General features: G+C 38.2%; 1 protein-coding gene across 3 annotated transcripts; it reads right to left on the bottom strand.

Moving 5' to 3' along the window:
* Window positions 1–552: 552 nt before the first annotated feature.
* SLC30A6 (solute carrier family 30 member 6) lies at window positions 553–22,086 on the bottom strand. Of its 3 annotated transcripts, XM_081313311.1 has the most exons (14): window positions 21,991–22,086; window positions 19,435–19,521; window positions 17,486–17,570; window positions 16,586–16,628; window positions 15,208–15,273; window positions 12,496–12,576; window positions 12,223–12,258; window positions 10,039–10,133; window positions 6,633–6,681; window positions 3,751–3,870; window positions 3,560–3,662; window positions 2,312–2,359; window positions 1,452–1,520; window positions 553–1,244 (listed from the first exon to the last, which is right to left on the bottom strand). In XM_081313311.1, the coding sequence occupies exons 1-14, from the start codon at window positions 21,991–21,993 to the stop codon at window positions 747–749; spliced, it is 1,383 nt and encodes a 460-aa protein (XP_081169437.1). In that variant the 5' UTR covers window positions 21,994–22,086; the 3' UTR covers window positions 553–746. The 3 variants fall into 3 exon arrangements, with proteins under 3 accessions (XP_081169437.1, XP_081169439.1, XP_081169438.1); XM_081313313.1 differs by lacking the exons at window positions 12,223–12,258; window positions 12,496–12,576; window positions 15,208–15,273; ... (2 more) ...; window positions 19,435–19,521; window positions 21,991–22,086 and having other exon boundaries at window positions 9,506–10,839; XM_081313312.1 differs by lacking the exons at window positions 6,633–6,681; window positions 10,039–10,133; window positions 12,223–12,258; ... (4 more) ...; window positions 19,435–19,521; window positions 21,991–22,086 and adding an exon at window positions 6,125–6,508.
* Window positions 22,087–23,145: the final 1,059 nt, after the last annotated feature.

Genomic DNA, 23,145 nt, shown 5'->3' with positions numbered 1-23,145 from the left:
CCTTTCTCTCCTCTGTAATTAACCTCTCTTTGGGTCTCTACCACAGATATAGGTCTTTCTCTGGGATTTTCAGCTCTTCAGGTGCCCAAGATAGCTCTTTCCCTCACGCCTATGCACTTGGAGGAGGGGAGAAACCTATGCCTAAAGTCTAACTGTCCACATGTTCCTGTTTAAAATCTCTGATGCCATCTTTCTTTCAGAAAAGTAACTCTGCATGTGAGAGATGTATTGGGCATAATATTCTTAATAATCAAGTTACGAGAAACTGGATCACCTTGTCTTCCCACACTCATATTTCACTGAGTTCTCCTCTGCACTCCTCAAACAAGATTACCCATAAGCATTTTAATATCAAACTGAGCGCTTGCTGGACTTACCAAATAATCATTTTTCCATTGTTCAGAAAGTAAAACTTTTAAAAATGATTGTATGATTACATAAAAAACAAACTTTTAAGAAAATAATTTTGTGAATAGATGCTTTGCAAAACTGTTATTTTCTGGAGTTCCTTCCACATATTATACTGAAATTATTTACAAGACCAGCAATATATGCAGTTGCAACAACTTTTTATAAAGCTGTCAGAAATGGATAACTGCATCAAAAATTAAGTCAATCCATGAATGAATGTTTTCATGATTTTGAAAACTTCTGATATTAGTTTCCAGGAAATCGAACAGTCTTGTAGAAAAATGAGCAATAAAATAATTGAAGTAATTATAAACAATAAATATAGAAACGGTTTATTAGGGTCTTAATTGACCCTGAGTGCCAGTTCCATATCTCTGGGGAACATTGACGAAGCCAGTCCTGAATCCCTGGGTTACTCCCGTTCCTGGCAATCCAAAGCCTTGAGTGAAGACACTGCTGTAAGGTACAGTTCCATGATTGAAGTTCAATCCATAGGGCCTTGTCTGAGTGTTCATGAAAATGATAGGGTTCATATTTTTACCTGGCGTGTTAAAAGCAAATTCTGGAGGTGGACTGTTTAGTTTAGTTGGAGTGGATGTAGCAAGGTCAGAATTTTCTGCTGATTTTAGAGGTGGCATTGGAATAATGTAATGATCTGAAAGGTTCAGCATATTGTTCCCAATAGGTCCAGTGGCCAAAGTAGGCCTAATCCAGTCATCTTTGAAAATTTGAACAGTCAAAATAGATACTAATGCATTTAGCCGATTTGTCACATGTGCAAGTACCATCTGTTCATTGGCATCTCTTCGAATTCTCACATGAACTGATCCAGCCTAGAAGACAAATTAAGAAAAGCTCATCAGTCTGACATATAAAACTGATAGACTGGGACAAGTGCACAATAAGAAACATACTTCTGGAATAACTTAGAACATCATGCAATCCCTGGATGAGAAACTACTTGAATGTATTTCTTCATTATGTTATCCATACTTGCTTTTTAAAGAAAAAAGTCATTAAACTGGAAAAATACAACATACCAATGAACCAAACCCCAATGTCCAGAAGTGTTCATTCCGAACTTCTAGAACTCCATCCAAAGTAGAAACCTGGTTCAAGACATAGAAAGATACTCTATATAGTAATAAAACAATATGACTGTCATAGTTTAATAAAATAGATCTAGCATATTTTATAAATAAGAAGGCATGTTTAGATTACCATTAGAGGTGTTCCACAATGTATTTATTTGATTCCTATAGTGATCCATCTCAGCAAGTGACTCTTGGCAATAAAACATTGCATTATGTTTTACAAAACATAAAAACAATTAAAACCATTTAAACAGTACCAAATAAATATATATGGCACCAAGTAAAAATGTTGCTATCGATGTTAATAAAGCCAGCAACTGGGGCCCTTAACACACTTCACACAACTAAGTCTTCCCGGCCTGGCAAAAGGCCAAAAGGGTAGTTGTGGTTATCATCAACTATGAAGTGAGAATATTCCAGAGGGCAGGGGCTAAGGCAGAGAAGGCAGGTCTCCTGCTTCCCACAGCTGACATTCCTTGGCTGATAGAACCTGAAGCATGTCCAACTTGCCTGATCAAACTGGACAGATACAAAGAACTGGGAGAAGACTTAGGTAACCTGGCCCCAAGCTATGAAGGGCGTTAAAGGTGACTTATAGGTCGTCTCCAGCAATACAATAAAATTTTTCAACCAAATAAGAGAAACTTTTCAACATAGTCACAACAACAATTAAAGTAAAAAGGATTCTGCCTAAAGGCACTCTCAGATTCTATCCCTGCAAGCACAGAAAACTCACTCTGAGTGTAGACAATTGAAAGAATAGTTCTGATCGTTACATAGATATGAAACATTTTATATTAACTTACCTCTCGTATAAGTTTATCTAGCTGTCCAATCACATGAGGTGGTGTCGTCTAAAAAAAAACACTTTACATTTTCATAATGTAATTTATTCAGCCATCACATAATTAGAAATTAGGATCCTGTTAAAGTATAAGCAATTAACAAGGAATACATCTGACTACACTCTGTGAATGGTTTTAAAAAGAAAGACACATTATTCAAATATGATTTTCTAAACGTTTTGCTGAAGGGGTGAGTTCACATAAACAGCATCCTTTCTGCATTTGAATATAGACATACTAAATCACGATGTTAGTCCTTGAAAATTTGTTCTTTTGTAGCAAAGTCCTGGTATTATTTCTTTTTTAAAAAAAACCTAACAACACTATGAGCTATCTACCTATTTAAATGTGAATTTATCTAGCGATTTAGCCATTTTTGTTATTGGCATCTACAGTAAACCCTATCCATTCCATCTCATAGTCCACCTATTCTTTTAGCTTCCTGACAAATCTAGGCCCTTTCTGATGCCAGCTGCCACCCAACTTCTCTAAAGAGCGCCCTGATAGAGTACCCAGTTTCCTGCTCTAGGATCAGTTGCCATCATTTGTGATAGTTAGAAATTAGCCAAGCTATCTATTGAGAATAAACAGAGAATAAACTGTACACATGCAACCTACAGAACAAATAAGCACAATGGTCTAGGACAGTAATCAGAGTCCATTCTAAATTAGCTAACCTTACTGTCTGTTCCCTCAGAAAGCAGATGAATCAATCTCTCCTCTAAAGAGAGCCATCCCTGTCTGCTATCTTTCTTTTTCTCCTATCAACTTCTAACCCCAGCTCTTCTTACTAGGAAAACCTTCCACCCCCTTCTTGCAAAGGATGTATACAAGTTAGCTTTCCAGTTAACCAATTCTACACTGACAACTACTGAAAGCCACAAAACGCTATCCATATTACTACGATCTACCAAGCCCTGAAAATAAGATAATAAATGGATAATTAGTACTAAGTGTAAAGTTAAAAGTTACACTGTAGGAAGAAAGCTATTTAGTGGCCACTGGAATAAAGGGTAAAATTGCTCTTAGCCTCTTATTTTTAAATAACAAATTGTCACGAGAGGGTTCATAAAGCAAGTTCTTTGATGCCGTATCTGTCATTAAAGAATAACACTTAAATCTTTGCAGAATGAATTACTGTGGTTGTTTTGCTGACCTCAGTAACTCAGTACTCTCTGTTAGTACAAAGGTCTTAACTCCTTGTCTCACCTGAAGCAATACCTTTCCACTGTAGACACTCATGGGATACATAGTACCAAATGTCATCAAAGCAATAGCCACTGCAGAAGCTGTATCAACTGCAAAATAATTACTGAAAGAGAAAATATAACCTTATAGGCATTCCTGTTTTCAGTATCAAATGCCTATTAAATATTATCATTCCATCCAAGAGTACTCACTTAATTTCGATTAACATGTATGTAATACAAAGAGCTAAAGCCCCAGCAAGATCAATCAAGATGAATGGATTCATACGCGGAAGAAAGATGCTACTCAGTCCAGGAATGATACCGCACAAGCTAAAAATAACAATAAAGATCAATTAGTGAATAAAGAGAAACCTGAGAACTAGCACGCTCTTATTATCCATATGGCAGTAGCTCTTACAGTTGCTCTCTGAAATCTATCAATGGGATAACTATGATGCAAAAAACAAGTCATAGAAATCTTCATCGGAAGTTTTAGAATGCTGTTGGAAGAGAAGACAATCTAGAGCTAAGTTAAAAAAACAGTTTGAACCCATATAATCAAATTCAATTCCTCATCACTACAAGTGTATGCCAATATTTAAAATAATATTTTTCCATTGTTCCAGGATTTTTTTAGTACTCTACATGATATTCAGATACTAAAGATCTGATCTATTGATCTACTGCTATTAGTGTCTGACCAAGGTTTGTATTAATTGTTAAATCTGTGCCCAATTTATGTTAGGTTATCTAAAAGACAATCTTCACCCATATAATCCTATCTGAATATTAAGAACAGTTTTAGGCATTCTGCATGTCTGTCTGTGTATTTTAACAGTTTTTATTAGTACAGGTAGTCCTCGACTTACAACAGCTCATTTAGTGACCGAAGTTACGCCACTGAAAAAAGTGACTTATGACCATTTTTCACACTTATGACCACTGTAGCATATCCAATGTCATGGGATTTGCATTCGGATACTTGACAACCAACTCAGATTTATGACAGTTGCAGTGTCCAGGAGTCATGTGACCAGCAAAGTCAATTGGGAAACATGGTTCACTTAACAACCATGTTACTAATTTAACAATGGCTGTGATTCACTCAACTAAAGTGGCAAGAAAAGACGTAAAATGGGGCAAAACTCACTTAACAAATTTCTCACTTAACAACATATATTTTTGGCTCAATTGTGGTTGTAAGTTGAGGACTACCTGTATGTTGGATTGTGATACAGTCTTTTTCAAGAAACATTTATTAAGACTGTGTACCCAATGTTATATTATCAGATAACAGGAACATGACTGTAAGGAAATTGGGTACTATTTGATTTTACAACTTAAGACTTTCAATATTAACTCATAAATGGGTGGGAAGGAACATGCCATCTCCCAACAAAAGAACAAAATGTAATCTAATATTCTTTTGGCAAATTCAATTATCTTCATATTCTTGTGCTGTGACTTTGATTACAACAATTTATCAACCTTCTTTATATTCAACAGAAATTATTTAGCCATTCCTCCAAAGAAAAGTTTAAAAAATAAAAATCAACACCCTTCTGTGAGAAAGTGATTATGAACAAAAAAGACATGAAGATGCCGCTTCAATAGATCAAACTGCCACAGTAACTCCCAACAATATGTATTTGGTGATGGCAGCAAATCAAAAAAATGGCATGGTGGCCCACAGCCAAGACTTGGGCTGCTTGTCTCATTGTCTATGCTTATGTCATTGCAAAAGTTGTTGAGAAACAGAAACTTTCAAACTATTTTCAGGGAACTACAGGAACTGAGCATAAGAAAGAACCATTTTTTAAAAATGTGTTTGCTTTTTTTTTGAGTGTTTTAAATTTATTACTGCTTAAAACACATACCAGGAATCTCTCTTTCACAGATCAAGCTAATATCTAGAACAATTGGCTATGCAAACACATTAGGTTCCTACACTAATATTGTCAATGCACACATAAATGAAGAGTCACCACCAAGAGCCTTGGTGGAGCAGTGGGCTAATGCCTCCTTAAGTAACACCAGCTGCCTGCAATTAGTGCAGGTTCGAGTCCCACCAGGCTCAAGGTTGACTCAGCCTTCCATCCTTCCGAGGTAGGTAAAATGAGGACCCAGACTGTTGGGGGCAATAAGCTGACTTTGTAATAATGCCGCTTGGGGGGGGGGGGGGGCGAAAGCCCTAATAAGCAGGCATATACATAGAATGAAGGCTATTATTGATTTGTGCTTTAGATTGTAAGCCGCCCTGAGTCTTCGGAGAAGGGCGGGATATAAATGGGATTAAAAAAAATACCATCTCTGCTTAGCAACTCATTTTTAAAAATGTGTTTAATTTTTTTGGAGCAGCTGACATGCTTTAAAGTAAGCACCACCCGCTAGCATCATATTCACAACACAATGGCTTTAGAGCACCTATAAGCATTCTGAGAAAACAAAAATAGTAAGTAGCTTCAACCCAGATTTTCTTTAAAACCAAACTCATCTGCAAACATAAACACAATGGTAAGATAAGCTGGTAGTGGGATAAAGTATCTAGCAGATAAAAGAGATATGGATAACCTAAGTACCACACCTTGAATTTGGAGGCATGGGGAGCCAACACTTCAATACTGGGACAACCTGGAATGAGCTATGTTGTATTCATGGACTGAACCAGGATTTTGATTTTTTCCCCCCTTGGCCTGTGGAAAAGCAGTTATTTTACCTGTGCTTTACACCATAAGAGGCAGAAAAAAAAGAAGTTTGAGGCTACATAAAGCCCTACAGCAATGTTTTTCAAACTTGGCAAGAATGCTCAGGGTGGGATTCTGAAAGCTGATGTCCACACATCTTAAAAGTTGCCAAGATTCAAACCAAGTGTCCTAAAGTTTCAGAATTATCACTTTTAAACGATGACAAAGAACTACCTTATCATTCATCTATCTGGTGGGTGTTTTAACAATGGACCCATTTTGTTAATTAAAAAAAAGTCTTTCCTGCCTACGGAGAGCACCCGCACCCCAATCTCAAAATCTGAAATATACCCATCACGCCAAAGAAGTTTGCACACTCTGATTTAGCATGTCTTTCTTTTTATTTACCTCCTAGTGAGATCTGCAACATGTTCCTGAAGCCAACTTGTACTTGCAGCTGCAGAGAGAAGTGTGATTGTTCATTATTAACATAACATTCAAAATATCATAAGTCTAATATAATCCTGCTCAAATCTGTATCAAGTTTAACTGCAGGTCAATAGTTTATCTAACTGAAAGTTTTACTTCACTAACACATTCTGAGTCATTCGGGAGAAGGGCGGTATAAAAATTAAATTAAATAAATAAATAAATTAAATAAATAAATTACCTCCCCACCATTAAAAAAGGCCAACAACCCTCTAAGAATTCATGGCCTTTTTAAAAAAAAAGTATTTCTGGAGCACTGGGTAAATGGAATTCCTTTTCTTATTATTGTTTTACTATAGTGTATATTTATAGGAAGTTCTACCTTTAAAATCAGCCTAAAGATAAATTTAAAGTAAATAAACAATATATTATTCTATAAACTGAAAGCACAATTTTATATTATGGTCAAACTGCATTAAAAATAAAGACATAAATGACTTTATTCAATTATCATGCCAGCATGGTTATTATATTTTCCAAATACTGTTAACCAAAATCACAAAAACAATTGAGTAAGATTGTTAGAACTTGAAAGTCAAGGATTATTTGTGGATAACTATTGCAAGACTAAGCTGCCACCCAAATCACACATTTGAGTTACATTACTATTAAACACAAGACCCTGAAAAATTTTAATAGTGCACCCTTAGGAGAGAAAGAATTTGGGATGGGATATGAAAGGGCACACGAGGCTCCTAAAAATTCTCCATTTTCTTTCCTTTTAAAGAATTTGCATAAATTGCATTATGGACTGAAAGAAGGTTACACTGATTAAGGCAACAAGCCAAAATTACAGGTAGTCCTCAACCTACAATCATCCATTTAGCAACTGTCCGAAGTTACAACAGCACTGAAAAGTGACTTATGACCAATCCTTGCACTTATGACCGTTGCAGCATCCCCATGGTCACATGATCAAAATTCAGGCACCTGGCAACCAGCATATAAAGGTGAAACTCAAAAAATTAGAATATCGTGCAAAAGTTCATTTATTTCAGTAATGCAACTTAAAAGGGGAAACTAATATATGAGATAGACTCATTACATGCAAAGCGAGATAGTTCAAGCCGTGATTTGTCATAATTGTGATGATTATGGCGTACAGCACATGAAAACCCCAAATCCACAATCTCAGAAAATTAGAATATTACATGCAATCAATAAAACAAGGAGTGTACATAGAACAATATCGGACCTCTGAAAAGTATAAGCATGCATATGTACTCAGTACTTGGTTTGGGCCCCTTTTGCAGCAATTACTGCCTCTATGCGGCGTGGCATGGAAGCTATCAGCCTGTGGCACTGCTGAAGTGTTATGGAAGACCAGGATGCTTCAATAGCGGCCTTCAGCTCTTCTACATTGTTCGGTCTCATGTCTCTCATCTTTCTCTTGGCAATGCCCCATACATTCTCTATGGGGTTCAGGTCAGGAGAGTTTGCTGGCCAATCAAGCACAGTAATCCCACGGTCATTGAACCAGGTTTTGGTGCTTTTGGCAGTGTGGGCAGGTGCCAAGTCCTGCTGGAAAATGAAGTCAGCATCCCCATAAAGCTCGTCTGCGGAAGGAAGCATGAAGTGCTCCAAAATCTCCTGGTAGACGGCTGCGTTGACCCTGGACTTAATGAAGCACAGTGGACCAACACCAGCAGATGACATGGCTCCCCAAATGAACACAGACTGTGGAAACTTCACACTGGACTTCAAGCATCTTGCAGTGTGTGCCTCTCCATTCTTCCTCCAGACTCTGGGTCCTTGGTTTCCAAATGAGATGCAAAGTTGCTCTCATCAGAAAAGAGGACTTTGGACCACTGAGCAACAGACCAGGTCTGTTTTTCTTTAGCCCAGGTAAGACGCTTCTGACGTTGTTTGTTGTTAAGGAGCGGCTTGACAAGAGGAATACGACATTTGAAGCCCATGTCCAGGATCCGTCTGTGTGTGGTGGCTCTTGATGCACTGACTCCAGCCTCAGTCCACTCCTTGTGAAAGTCCCCAACACTTTTGAATGGCCTTTTCCTGACAATCCTCTCCAGGCTGCGGTCATCCCTGCTGCTTGTGCACCTTTTTCTTCCACACTTTTCCCTGCCACATAACTTTCTATTAATGTGCTTTGATACAGCACTTTGGGAACATCCAACTTCTTTTGCAATTACCTTTTGAGGCTTTCCCTCCTTATGGAGGGTGTCAATGATGGTTTTCTGCACAACTATCAGGTCAGCAGTCTTCCCCATGATTGTAATTCCTACTGAACCAGACTGAGAGACCATTTAAAGGCTCAGGAACCCTTTGCAGGTGTTATGGCTTAATTAGCTGATTAGAGTGGGACACTTTGAGCCTAGAATATTGCACCTTTTCACATTCTAATTTTCTGAGATTGTGGATTTGGGGTTTTCATGAGCTGTAAGCCATAATCATCACAATTATGACAAATCACGGCTTGAACTATCTTGCTTTGCATGTAATGAGTCTATCTCATATATTAGTTTCCCCTTTTAAGTTGCATTAATGAAATAAATGAACTTTTGCAGGATATTCTAATTTTTCGAGTTTCACCTGTAGTTACGATGGTTGCAGCATCCTAGGGTGACGTGATCGCTGTATGACACCTTCCCAGCTGGCCTCTGAGAAGCAAATCAATGGGGAAAGCTGGGTTCACTTAACAGCTGTGTGATTCACTTAACAACTGCAGTGATTCTCTTAAGAACCATGGCAGAAAAGGTCATAAAATGAGCTGCGACTCATGTAACAACTTCAATGCCTAACAACTGAACTTGTGATCATAAGTCAAGGAGTACCTGTACTTCCTCTTGTTGCCTTTTCTCTCTCTCTTAGAATCAGCCACGCTTTGGGGTGGAGGGCTTGCGGGCCCGTCCAGATCTTGCAACTCTAACATTTCAGATACGCAGATGTAGAAATCCAAAGTCAGTTGCACAGTTCAGCATAAACATAGCCATGTTTTTTACATGAAGCCAGATCATCTAGATAAGAGTGTTTCCAAAATCAAGACCATCAAGAGAGAAAGTCCAGCAGCGCAGAGATCCCCAGGGAGGGAGTTATCATCTGCAGTGCAGTTTGGGAACATAAAAACAGAAACTGTTCCATATAGGAAATACTGGCATCACATTTTCTAGAGTGTTGAAAATGAGGAAGCCTCTGCTACACATCTAGTTTCTTCTTACTCCTTCTATGTATTGTCAAAGATTTAAGGGATGGAAGTTGTGGGTTTGGCGACAACAAATATCATTTGGCTAGTAATTAATATATCATTTTTTTTAGCTTTTATTACATTAAATATATTTTTTTTCTTTTCAAAATTTTCATGATGTACCTTCAGACACATAAGCAAATGGTTTATTCTTAACCGAAAGCATTGTAAACAAGTTGAAAGTGAGTGCCACAAAGGTACCAACCAGCAATCGACCCCTAAAAAAAAAAATCTTTTATCAATATAGCATATCATCAGGGACAAAGAATAGTTAGGCTAATTATTCTTCATTACCATTAGGCTCCATTTAACTACAGTATTATTATTATTATTATTAAAGTTAACCTGATTTGCTGTTATATACAACTCTGGTGTAAATAGAGAAACTTATAAGCTGGGAGAGAAATAAACTAAATATTTATTTTATTACATTTCTGTGCTGCTGTACAGGACTTTCAGAGGTTTTATGGGAATGCATGAGCCTTTAATAGATAGATGTCCACCCCCATGTCACCTGTTCTGTTGGTTTTTAGTCTTTAATCTATCGTAATTTTTACTTGTTTTGTATTACCATTTTATTTTGCTATAAACCAGCGGTCCCCAACCTTTCCAGCGAGGGTGGGGTGGGGAGAGGGAATGGTTCTGTGTGAATGGCAGGCACATGTGTGAGCGTGCGCAATTCCATTTACGCAAGCTTGAGCACTTGCCACTCACGCGAATGGAGCTTTGTGTGCACGTTCACCTGCCACTTGCACAGCCCGGTTTCAAATGGGCCGCAGCCCAGGGATTGGGGGACCCCTGCTGTAAGCCCCCTAGAGTCACTGAGATGTGATGGGCGGCATATAAATTTAATAAATAAATAAATAAAAACATCCATGGCTCCAGTTACAATCATAAAAACCCTGCAACTTACAAAAACTATAAAACCCAAAAACTAGACCTCAAATTTCAATAGCCCTTCAGAAGAGATCATTTTTCAACTGTTTCTGGATGGCAGCCAAAGTTGGAGTCGGCCTACATGGCAAGTGGGAGGCCATTCTAGAGTGGATGACACTTTCGTGGAAAAGCAGCATCTTAGCCTTCTGCCCCTGTTGAAAATGGGGAAGCACTTACTGTTGGGATTCTTAAGACTAAATAAGCAAACCCCATTCTAGTGGGTGAGCAAGAATGTAACTTAGTGCCAAGTCACAGAGGCCTTTCTGTGTTAACATCAATGCTTTAAATTGCAACAACAGCCTGATAGGAAGGCAGTGCAGAGTCTGTAGCACAGATGTAATATAGTTCCACTGGCAAGGGTAAAATAGTACACAGGCCACTGCATTTTTGGCCAACTGAAGCCTCCAAATGGTCTTTAAAGGCAACCCCACATAGAATGTGTTACAGTAATTTAAGTAAACAGGAAGAAAGGCATGAATCACTGTAGCAAGATCCTCTTGCCCCAGACAGAGCTCCAACTGGCACGCTGGCCGAAGTTGGCCAAAGGTTCCAATGTCTGGGGTTTTTACTTGCTGATTAAGTAGGAGCTCAATTTGTGGGCTCCTCAAGAGATATACTGGAGCTTCCAGAGCACTTTGATGGACAAACAGTAACTCTGTCTTGCTAGGATTCAAATTTAGTGAGTTGTCTCCCATCCAAACCCTTACAACTTTCAGACAAATCTAAAATCTAAAAGAAAAATTTTACATTTCTTTTAGTAGCCGTGGAACCCAAAACTACCGGTGAAATTACAGATAGCGAGGGCTACAAGTACATTAAATTTAACCTTTTACTATTTTAAACATATATATATATATATATATATATATATATATATATATATATATATATATATATATATATATATATATATATATATATATATATATATATATATATATATATATATATATATATATATATATATATGTATATATATGTATATATATATATGTATATATATATATATGTATATATATATATATGTATATATATATATATATATATATATATATATATATATATATATATATATATATATATATATATATATATATATATATATATGACATAACCTTTTAAAAAGGCTTCTGCCCAATTCATTGCGTGTATGATTTAAAGTTCTCTCTCTATAAAATCCATTTGTATTAAATAAGTATCCAAGATCATCAAATTCAAGTGCATTTTTGCCACTGACCTGAAAGTCTTGACAGCGTAATATCATTTTCAGTTTACTGCTTTGAAGAATAAGGTAATGTACTAATGGCCCTATTAATTATGCAAATTTTATATACTTGCAATATTTACTGTTATTTAATTATAAATGCTTACGTATGAATCTCTGGTTGTTCAATAAATCGTTCAGCACTGAAAGACACAAGAATGTTATCTTTACAATCAACACTTCTTTTTATTTAGAAATCTATTAGTCACATATATAATCCTGCATGCACCAGCAAGTCTATAAGATTCACTGCAGATAAAACATCACACTATCCTTTGGAACTGCTAGTTTTTAAAATAAGTGTTCTAGCACTGGAAATATTGTTATCTTTGACAATGATTAAACAGGTACACATTAGAACAAGGAAGGGGCATTCCTACCTTTCCTTAAGTATAAAGAGTGCTCCAAGTTGTGCAAGAACCGTAGAAGCAAATACTGCTAGGACTTCACATCTCTCAAATCTGCAGTTTGGAAAATTAAGCATTTAAAAATCAGTACAAATAAAAAGAATATTAATCAGAAAGTAAAATGCATTAATTGGGATGGGTATAAGAAAGCATGCTTAGAAAATTAACATGTGTTATTTACGTTTGCTGTTATTTTCTTTTTATTAAAAACATTCTTCATGTTAGCAGTATGTTAATGGAAGGCCAGATAATTTGGGAAGCTGGATAATTTCCATGTATTTCAGAATTATTCCATTCTATTAAGTTCATGCTACCTAGCAATCTGGGTGTTTTTGTTAGGGAGCACCACTGATGAACAGTTCTGATTTTACATGCAAAAAAGAAGAAGAAAAACACATGTTGAACAGCCTAATGTTTGGATAGCTTAATTTTAGCTTTGTGGCAGATAGGACTATTTTATGTTACTCGTGTTGATGAAAAAACTATGTATTCTCTGCTATCTGTTCATAATGAATTTGCAAAGGCTGAATAAGAGACAAAGTGATACGTTAGATTTAGCTCATCTCCTGCAAACTTCACAAAGTTGTCCATACAGTTATCTCAGCAACAGTGTGGACGTACTTCTTTTGTTTGTTGCAATTTGGTATTTATATTGTTGTTATTCTTGTTATATTTTAATAATGTAAATTTATTTCATATAAATAAGGGACGCGGTGGCTCAGTGGGTTAGGACGCTGAGCTTGTCGATCAGAAGGTCGGCAGTTTGGCGGGTCGAATCCCGAGTGCCGCGTAGCAGAGTGAGCGCCTGTTACTCGTCCCAGCTTCTGCCAACCTAGCAGTTCGAAAGCACGTAAAAATGCAAGTAGAAAAATAGGGACCATTGCGGTGGGAAGGTAACAGCGTTCCGTGCGCCTTTGGCGTCTAGTCATGCCAGCCACATGACCACGGAGACGTCCTCGGAGAAGCGCTGGCTCTTCGGCTTTGAAACGGAGATGAGCACCGGCCCCTAGAGTCGGAAACGACTAGCATGCATGTGCGGGGGAACCTTTACCTTTTTATTTCATATAAATAGCTTGCATAATACATTTTTATGACAAGAGGAGGTTATAAAATCTTGTATGACAGATAAAACAAAATGGCTCTAAAAGGAGATGGCCTACAGACACTAGTTTTATTATTCCTAATTGAAACAGAAATGTGCATATTAGAGATTTAATTAATTGTTGTAACTGTCATGAAATTTCTCCTTAGCTCTAGGTTGCTTCTCTCTTTGGTTAGTTTCCATCCATTGCTTCTTTTCTTGCCCTCAGGTGCTTTGGAGAATAGCTTGACTCCCTCTTTGTGGCAACCCCTGAGATATTGGAACACTGCTATCATGTCACCCCTCGTCCTTCTCTTCATTAAACTAGACATACCGAATTCCGGCAACCGTTTCTTATATGTTTTAGCCTCCAGTCCCCTAATCATCTTTGTTGCTCTTCTCTGTACTCTTTCTAGTGTCTCAACATCTTTTTTACATCGTGGTGTCCAAAACTGGATGCAGTATTCCCAGTGTGGCCTTACCATGGTATTGTAAAGTGGTATTAACACTTCACATGATCTTGATTCTTTCCCTCTGTTAATGCAGCCTAGCACTGTGTTGACTTTTTTGGCAGTTGCAGCACACCGCTGGCTCATATTTAAGTGATTGTCCACTAGGACTCCGAGATCCCTCTCAGTTACTCCTCTTGAGCAAGGTAGCACCTATACTATTCCTGTGCATTTGGTTTTTCTTGCCTAAAAGTAGAACCTTACTTGTTTCACCATTGAATTTCATTTTGTTAGATGTTCAAGTCTGTCAAGATTCTCCTATATCTTAAGCCTATCTTCTGGATTGTTGGCTATTCCTGCCAGCTTGGTGTCGTCTGCAAATTTGATGAGTTTCCCATCTATCTCCTCATCCAAATCGTTGAAGATGTTGAAGAGAACTGGGCCCAGAACAGAGCCCTGGGGCACCCCATTACACACTTCCCTCCATGTAGATGCAGTTCCATTGAGGACCACACACTGAGTATGGCCGGTCAGCCAGCTACAAATCCATTTTGGTGGTGATGCTGTCTAAGTCCATTTTTCTATCTTATCAACTAGTAGGTTGTGGTCTACTTTTATCAAATGCCTTATTGAAGTCCAAGTAAATTATATCCACAGCATTCCTATGGTCCACTAATTTTGTCACCTGGTCAAAGAATGCAATGAGATTTGTTTGGCATGATCTGTTTTTGTTATAAGATTTATTTCATAAATTTTCTTCAATTTATAAAATCTCTTTATAAACAAACATTGATTTAATAAATTAATAACCACCAAAGAGCCTTGGTGGAGCAGTGGGCTAATGCCTCCTTAACTAACACCAGCTGCCTGCAATTAGTGCAGGTTCGCATCCCACCAGGCTCAAGGTTGACTCAGCCTTCCATCCTTCCGAGGTAGGTAAAATGAGGACCCAGATTGTTGGGGGCAATTAAGCTGACTTTGTAATAATGCCGCTTGGGGTGTGTGTGAAAGCCCTAATAAGCAGGCATATACACAAAATGAAGGCTACTGCTAAGCTTGTAAGCTGCCCTGAGTCTTCGGAGAAGGGCGGGATATAAATGGAATTAAAATAAAAAAAATAAAAAAATAAAATAAAATACTAATTATCCAACTTACCCAAATGAATACGAGGAACTTGACTTCTTCATCATTGCCCAATAACTTATTAGGCATGTTATTAAGCTAAATAAAAAAGGAATGAAAATTAAGAGAAATCTAGCTACTAAAAATTATATAAAATAAATCCAGCATTTCAAAATTCAATTGTCATTTAACATATTGACGAATGGCCAATAACAAAATAAATCCTTAGTTTAACAGCCTACTGAAAGGGAGGTCAGTATATGAAAACTGAATCTTTGTTTCTATTATTATACCTTACAGCAGAGTTATACAGTAGAGTTCCAGTGGTTTCTAAAACTAGTAGATATCCAGTGGTTTCCTGACCTGGCCTACGTTAAATAAGGGATATTTAAAGGCTTGTCATTTACTTAAAAAGCAAATAGTTTTACCATCAAATTGCATAGAAAACAACAGTGGGATTAAAGACATAACAATGTTATCCCACTTGCAGGGCTCCTATTAATACGGACTAGATTTGGTTGAAAGTAAGATGGTCTCCTGTCCTGAAAGTAAGAGGACACCTGTCCTGTCCCCCTGATATCAGTACTGACACCACTATTGTTCAGGACTGAATAAAATGGAAAAGATTTAAGATAAATCTCACCTCAGTTGCAAAAACCAATGATACTTTTAGAATGTAACGCAAGAAAATATGTACTGCTGTCATAATGGGACTTAAAGGTAAAGGTAAAGGTTCCCCCTTTTTTTTCCCGACTCTAGGGGCCGGTGGCTCATCTCCGTTTCAAAGCCGAAGAGCCAGCGCTTGTCCGAGGACGTCTCCGTAGTCATGTGGCCGGCATGACTAGACGCCAAAGGCGCACGGAACACTGTTACCTTCCCACCGTAGTGGTCCCTATTTTTCTACTTGCATTTTTACGTGCTTTCGAACTGCTAGGTTGGCAGAAGCTGGGACGAGTAACAGGCGCTCGCTCTGTTACACGGCACTCGGGATTCGACCCGCCAAACTGCTGACCTTCTGATCGACAAGCTCAGCGTCCTAACCCACTGAGCCACCACATCCCTTAGGATGGGACTTAGGCACGCTTAAATCTCATTTGAAAAATGTCTATTTCTGAGCTGTGTGCGACATTAGAAAACAATGGGAGCCGTTTTTATGGACTTGTCTCCTATGCAATGAAAAGTCACTTAGGCTGCAATCCTATATCACATATCTGGCAATCCTTTCCACTTAATTCCATGGGATTTAATTTTGAGTAGCTATAAATGGAACTACATCTCGCCTACTAACAGAAACAGGATTTATTAGTGACTATTAAGAGCTTTTTACCATAACCTATAGATTTGGATAATAGGATAATTTTTTTCACAAATGTTACAAAATTAACTCAGGAATTTAAAAAAGGGAACATACCTGAAAAGATCAAAGATTGTTAGATAGGTATATGCAGTTAAAGCTGTGGAAAGAAGATGACCATTTTACTGTCACATGAACAAATGATGAAAATATTTTAGTTTACCTGCCTTTAAGTAAATAAAGGTACTGTTGCTTTTAATAAACAATTGTTGGGCTTTATGCAATTTTCTATGTAATAAACATGCATGTAGGGGGGAATCCATCGGAGGGTTGGAGTTGTTTTGTGAATTTTGTGTGGGAATTTGCAGGTGTTATTGTGAATGGCATAATTGCTTCTCTAGCCATTCTCACATCTTTCCCCAGGCGTTAGCAGCCACTTCCTGCCTGCCAGTCTGCTTGCAACCTATCTGGGAATTGCCACTTCCTGCCAGCTTTCATACTCACTGGTTGTTAAAAGCCAGCAGGATTTTGTGAGGAGGTGCTCATTTAATGACCCATGATCCTGACTTAACAATGGCAATGGGGGCTGCAAGGATTGCCATTCTAAGCAATGCACACATAAATAACATTGTGTTTTACAAACACATGATTTAGAGATGGAAGTTCCAGTTCCAAATTGCAGTCATTGTGCAAGGGCTATCTGTGGTTGCAATATGTTTCAATTCTTAGACATTTTAGAAACAATGTCATCATAATGCACGTGCATCCAATAGAATTGTGGACATCAATAAATGTAAGCAGAGTTTTACATTTAGTAGAATTAATTTTGCTTCATCTTAATAGCTTTTGACAGTTTGAATAAAGAAATCATCAAATTAAGTGACAAGAATGACTTTAGGAACAAAAAACAGCAAAAAAAATGCGAGGAATCAATGACACAAATGTAACCATTTTTGCGTCAATATTAAACCACTTTTGTATATCTACAACCATCTCATTAAAAGGAGGATAACATACCTATGCTGTTTGTAGAACTACACCACATAAGCAGGAACACAGTGCATACTATATTTATTGCACCAAACAGCAAGATCTTCCATGACTGTAAATAACAACAGTTGAAACAAGTTTAATAAAGTAGGCGTTATTGGGGGGAAAAACCTCTATAAACCTCGGATAAAATATTGAACATTAAGCTCACATTTCCCGTGGCTTTAACCTCTTTGTTGAAAAAAGAATGCAAGAGCGTAGTGTAGGATCAATGTATTCGTAATTTTTCAAATAGTGATGTACTGAACAACAAGTAGTCCTCGATTTATGACTATTGGAACCAGAATTTCTCTTGTTAAGCAAGGTGATTGTTAAGTGAGTTGTGCCCGATTTTACAACCTTTTTTTGCCACAGTTAACTGAATCACTTCAGTTTAGTGAATCCAGCTTTCCCTCATTGACTGGGATTGTTGGAAGGTCATAATTGGAAATCACATGACCTTAGGATACTGTAAATACATGTCACTTGCCAAGCACCCAAATTTTGATCTTGTGACCATGTGGATGCTGAGATGGCTGTAAGTGCAGGAACTGGGCATAAGTCACTTTATTTTAGTGCTATTAGAGCTTCAAACAGTCGCTAAACGAATGAGTCAACTGTACAACTAAGTGCAACAGCTTCTTCTCTTGAGCATTACACAGAGTTCTTTGGCCCAGAATACTACTGTATTTGTTAATCAAACTTAATAAAAAATAAAGCAAATACATGTTGACAGCTACACTGTTGACAAGGAAAAGTCTAAAAGTCAAAAAGACACACACTTAGATATAAACTAAATGATATAATGAATAGAAAAAGCTAAATCTCAGATATTCACAACTAGTAGAGAAAATACTGACTGGAACTTTTTCCCCATTTGTTTGTTTGTCAGACTGAGATTCTACCTTCTCATCAGCACATAACATTCAACAGGGCTAAAAAGAATAACTATAAAATATTATAAACTTAATGAAAACACGATTAAATCATATTAGAAAATTCCAGAAAATAAAAATAAAATCTCAACATGCTTCCCCTCAACAAAACCCACTTCCATGTCAAAGGCATGCTTATAGATATAATAATAATAATAATAATAATAATAATAATAATAATAATAATAATAATAATAATAATAATAATAATAATAATGATGATGATGTTGGAAGGGACCTTGGAGGTCATCTAGTCCAACCCCCTGCTAAGGCAGGAAACCCTATACCATTTCAAGCAAATGGCTGTCCAGTCTCTTCTTAAAAACTTCCAGTGTTGGAGCATTCACCACTTCTGGAGGCAGGTTGTTCCACGGGTTAATTGTTCTAACTGTAAGGAAGTTTCTCCTTAGTTCTAGGTTGCTTCTCTCCTTGACTAGTTTCCATCCATTGCTTCTTGTCCTGCTTTCAGGTGCTTTGGAGAATAGCTTGACTCCCTCTTCTTTGTGGCAGCCCCTGAGATATTGGAACACTGCTATCATGTCACCCCTCACCCTTCTCTTCATTAAACTACACATACCCAATTCCAGCAACCGTTCCTTATGTTTTAGCCTCCAGTCCCCCAATCATCTTTGTTGCTCTTCTCTGTACTCTTTCTAGAGTCTCGACATCTTATTAAGCATATTTCAACTCTCTATCCTACAATATTGCTTAACAGTAGTATGTTAGATGCATCTTATAACATACGTAGAAGTTAGAGTTATTATGCAATTTACAACAATAAATTAAAAAGTTTAACAGTAACAAAGAAACAAATATAAGGAAAGTATGGGAGAGTAATTGGAACATGAAATAGGTTAAAAGTGATTGAGGAACAAATCAGTCACTGATTCTATATACATACATACATACATACATACATACATACATACATACATACGACTCTTTAAAAAATAAGTATCTATGAATTAAAATGTTTTCTTGCCAGTAAATGAAAACACTTACCCTTCTATCAGCAGCTACTGTTCTAAATTCCTGTGTTAACTTGCCAAGAAGAGACCGCTGTGATTTGCGAAACAAATATATTGTTCCCTACAAACAAGGTACCAAAAGTTGTTTACTAAATTTTCTATTCTTTTCTAACATTCCAAATCATGAACTTGATTTCTACATGCAATCTATCACAATAAACATTATCTCCATACTTGCTAACTTTTAAAAAGTAACAAAACATTCACTGAAGGTAAATCCACTAATATATATACTCTATATAAAAAGTGTACCTTACCCTTAATAAAATGCCAGGTTTCTGAGATGTAAAAAAACACCCAAGATAAATCACTTCAGAATTTTCCCACCTTTATTGCAACACATAATTCAACTGAAAAACAAACAGACATCTTTTTTTGGGGGGGGGAAGGGGAGAGAAATAATAACAAATACTAGATTAATGGGGCTGCATAAGTGTGCATACCCTCTTATAAGTAGGGATATGGCTGTGTTCAGAATTAACCAATCACATATAAACTGATGGCAAATAGTAGTCAGTACACACCTGCCATCAATTAAAGTAACTTTGATCAAGCTCATATAAGGTTCAGCTGTACTAGTAAGGTTTTTCTGATATTTACTCAGTTACCTCTTACAGCAGGGGGTTTCAAACTTGGCCCTTTTATGACTTGTGGACTTCAATTCCCAGAATTCCTCAGCCAGGCTGCCAAGAGGACTATAGCAATATTAAAGGAGTTGCAGGAATTTCTGGCAAGTACTGGTTGTATATTACATGTTACAACAACCACCTGTGGTTACATATGTCTAGGCTGTGGGATAGGACAGCAAGATGGAAGCCTTTTCTTACAAAGAAAAACATCTAAGCCTGGCTACAGTTTGCAAAAACCTACATCAAGTCTAACAAAAGCATGAGAGAAAAATGTGTTATGATTTGATAAGATCAGTGTTGAACCTTTTGGCCATAATTCCCAAAAATACGTTTGGCGGAAAAACAACACTGTGCATCACCAAAAGTACACCATACCCACATTGAAGCATGGTGACGGGAGCATTATACTTTAGGGTTGCTTTTCTTCAGCTGGAACTGGGCCTTTAATTAAGGTGGAGGGAATTATGAACAGTTCCTAATATCAGAATGTTAGCCAAAACCTCGAGGCTTCTGCTAAAATGCGGAAAATGAAAAGGCATTTCAACTTTCAACACAATACCCAAAGCATACCTCCAAAAGAAAAGCTTCACCAAAAGATGATGAAAGGTTTGGAATGGCTCAGCCAGAGCCCAGATCTAAACTCAATTTAAAATCTGTGGGATGATCTGAAAAGGGCTATGTACAGGAGATGCCCTTACAATCTGACAGATTTGGAGCACTTTTGCAAGGAAGAGTGGGCAAAGTTTCCAAGGAAGATGTGCCATGCCTCGACTCCAAAAGACTGAATGCTGTCATAAAATCAAAAGGTGCTTCAGCAAAGTATTAGTTTAAGAGTGTGCATCTTTATGTAACCACATTATTGTATTTTTTTATTTCCCCCCCTAAAATGTTTTATTGTGTTTTTCAATTGAAAGCTTACATGTTACATTAAAGGTGGAAACATTTCTGAAGTGATTTATCTTGGTTTGTTTTTTATATCTCAAAAACCTGGCATTTTAACAGGGCTGGGTAGACTTTCCATATCCACTGTATGGCCAGCTAGCTTTATTTTATTTTATTTATTTTTATTACATTTATATCCCGCCCTTCTCCGAAGACTCAGGGCGGCTTACAAGCTTAGCAGTAGCCTTCATTCTATGTATATGCCTGCTTTAAAATATTCGTTCGTTGCATTTTTACCCTATTTATTTCCTAAGAAGCTCAAGAGTCTTAGGCGGCTTTATGATCACCAAAACATTTCTTGGGTTGAGAGCAGACACCTTGTGGATACCCTTAGGATTTTTATGGCTGAAAAAGGATCTGAACCCAGATAACGCAGCAAGCTCATTGTTTGCTCCTATCCCTTGAATAGAGAACGCAGGTACTTATTTATTCACTAGTAAATTACACTTTTGCTCTTCCGTAGAGGTATAAGGATACCGATGCTAAGGGAAGCAAGTAAATCTTTTGCTTGACATGTAATTAAAAACAACTACTTGTGACTGCTTATTGATCAAATTCCTAATTAAACACTTCCGGGCTATCTACCGTAGTCTGAGCCAAGCCATCCCTCCAATCACTGCACACACACCTCCTCTTCTCAGGGAAACCCCACACATCGGATACAGCGGGCTACATGCACCCCACCTACATTTTTGCTTTTAAAACGAAACGGGGCTCCCCGTGCAGCAGACTATCATGTTGCCTTCTTGCCCACTTGCAGCTTTCTGTGCAGAAAAGCTTGGCATCTTCCCCTTGGAAAGCTATCTCAGCCTTGACAGGGAAGTCGCCCCCTTTCAGAAATGGGAAGCCGATGTCAATGCCCCCCCTCCTAGCATCCCTCTCACGGCTGCACCACGTTTGACATCGACTCGCCACGCAGCGTTCAAGGCCCTCAACCGCCCCCCAAGATGGGAACTCACCATGTTGCGGAACGAGCGGCTCCCAACGGGGCCGGAAAAGGCGGGCGTCTCCTGTCATTAAAGAAAGGAGTACGGCAGGAGTCGACTTAGTTGACGTGTAATTGGCCAAGCCCGGAACTAAACAGGAAGTGACGTAGTCCCGTTCCGCCCTCGGCTCCCTGCTAGTCCCCAGTCGAGGCAGAGAGTGAGACTCGGCGTGTGCCGGTGTTCCGTCGCCTTGGAAAGTGCATGAGCTACTGCGGTACGGCCAATAAAAGTTTAAATTTGATCATCTCTCGATGGGGACAAACTCATTATTTCGGGATACTGTCCAGTAACAGTGATAATGTCTTGTAGCAACGATAGAAAGATTAGAGCTGTGAGCATAATTGCCATCTAAATCAGACGCGGGGAACTATGGCCCCTTTATGACTTGTGGACTTCTACTCCCAGAATTCCTGAGCCAGCGTGGCTGGCTCAGGAATTCTGGGAATTGAAGTCCACAAGTCATAAAAGGGGCATAGTTACCCGCCCGATTCAGGACTCTTCAGAATTCCTGAACAAAACCCACAGCCCGCTCCATACGTGTTGGACTTCAGTCTGATAATTTCCAGTCAGCTCCCTGGGAATTCTAAGCAACTGTAGTTCAGCATAATTAGGGGACACCGATGGAGGAATCAGCTCTTCTTCCCATTAAAGACAGGGTGCAGTCTGTCACAGATCTGGCTCGCACCTTTTAAGAAGCTGCAGTCATAACATTTGTTGTTGTTGTTAGTTGCGAAGTCGTGTCCAACCCATCGCGACCCTATGGACAATATTCCTCCAGGCCTTCCTGTCCTCTACCATCTTCTGGAGTCCATTTAGGCTCACACCTATTGCTTCAGTGACTCCATCCAGCCACCTCATTCTCTGTCGTCCCCTTCTTCTATTGCCCTCAATCTTTCCCAGCATTAGGCTCTTCTCCAGTGAGTCCTTCCTTCTCATTAGATGGCCAAAGTATTTGAGTTTTAGCTTCAGGATCTGGCCTTCTAAAGAGCAGTCAGGGTTGATCTCCTCTAGGACTGACCGGTTTGATCGCCTTGCAGTCCAAGGGACTCGCAGGAGTCTTCTCCAGCACCATAGTTCAAAGGCTTCAATTCTTTGGCGCTCAGCCTTTCTTATGGTCCAGCTTTCACT

Source organism: Vipera berus (assembly GCF_964194415.1).
Source record: "Vipera berus genome assembly, chromosome: 1".
NCBI lineage: Eukaryota > Metazoa > Chordata > Lepidosauria > Squamata > Viperidae > Vipera > Vipera berus.
Note: the sequence above shows the minus strand (reverse complement) of the source record. Positions and strands in the feature narration are given on the sequence as shown.

Excerpts from the sequence above, each read along its gene's own strand:
- SLC30A6 (XM_081313311.1), bottom strand. Across the intron at positions 15,274-16,585 it reads ACAATCTTTGATCTTTTCAG|CTTAATAACATGCCTAATAA; the intron begins GTATGTTCCCTT and ends TTTTTTATTTAG. Across the intron at positions 12,577-15,207 it reads AGTTCCTCGTATTCATTTGG|ATTTGAGAGATGTGAAGTCC; the intron begins GTAAGTTGGATA and ends TCCAAACTGCAG.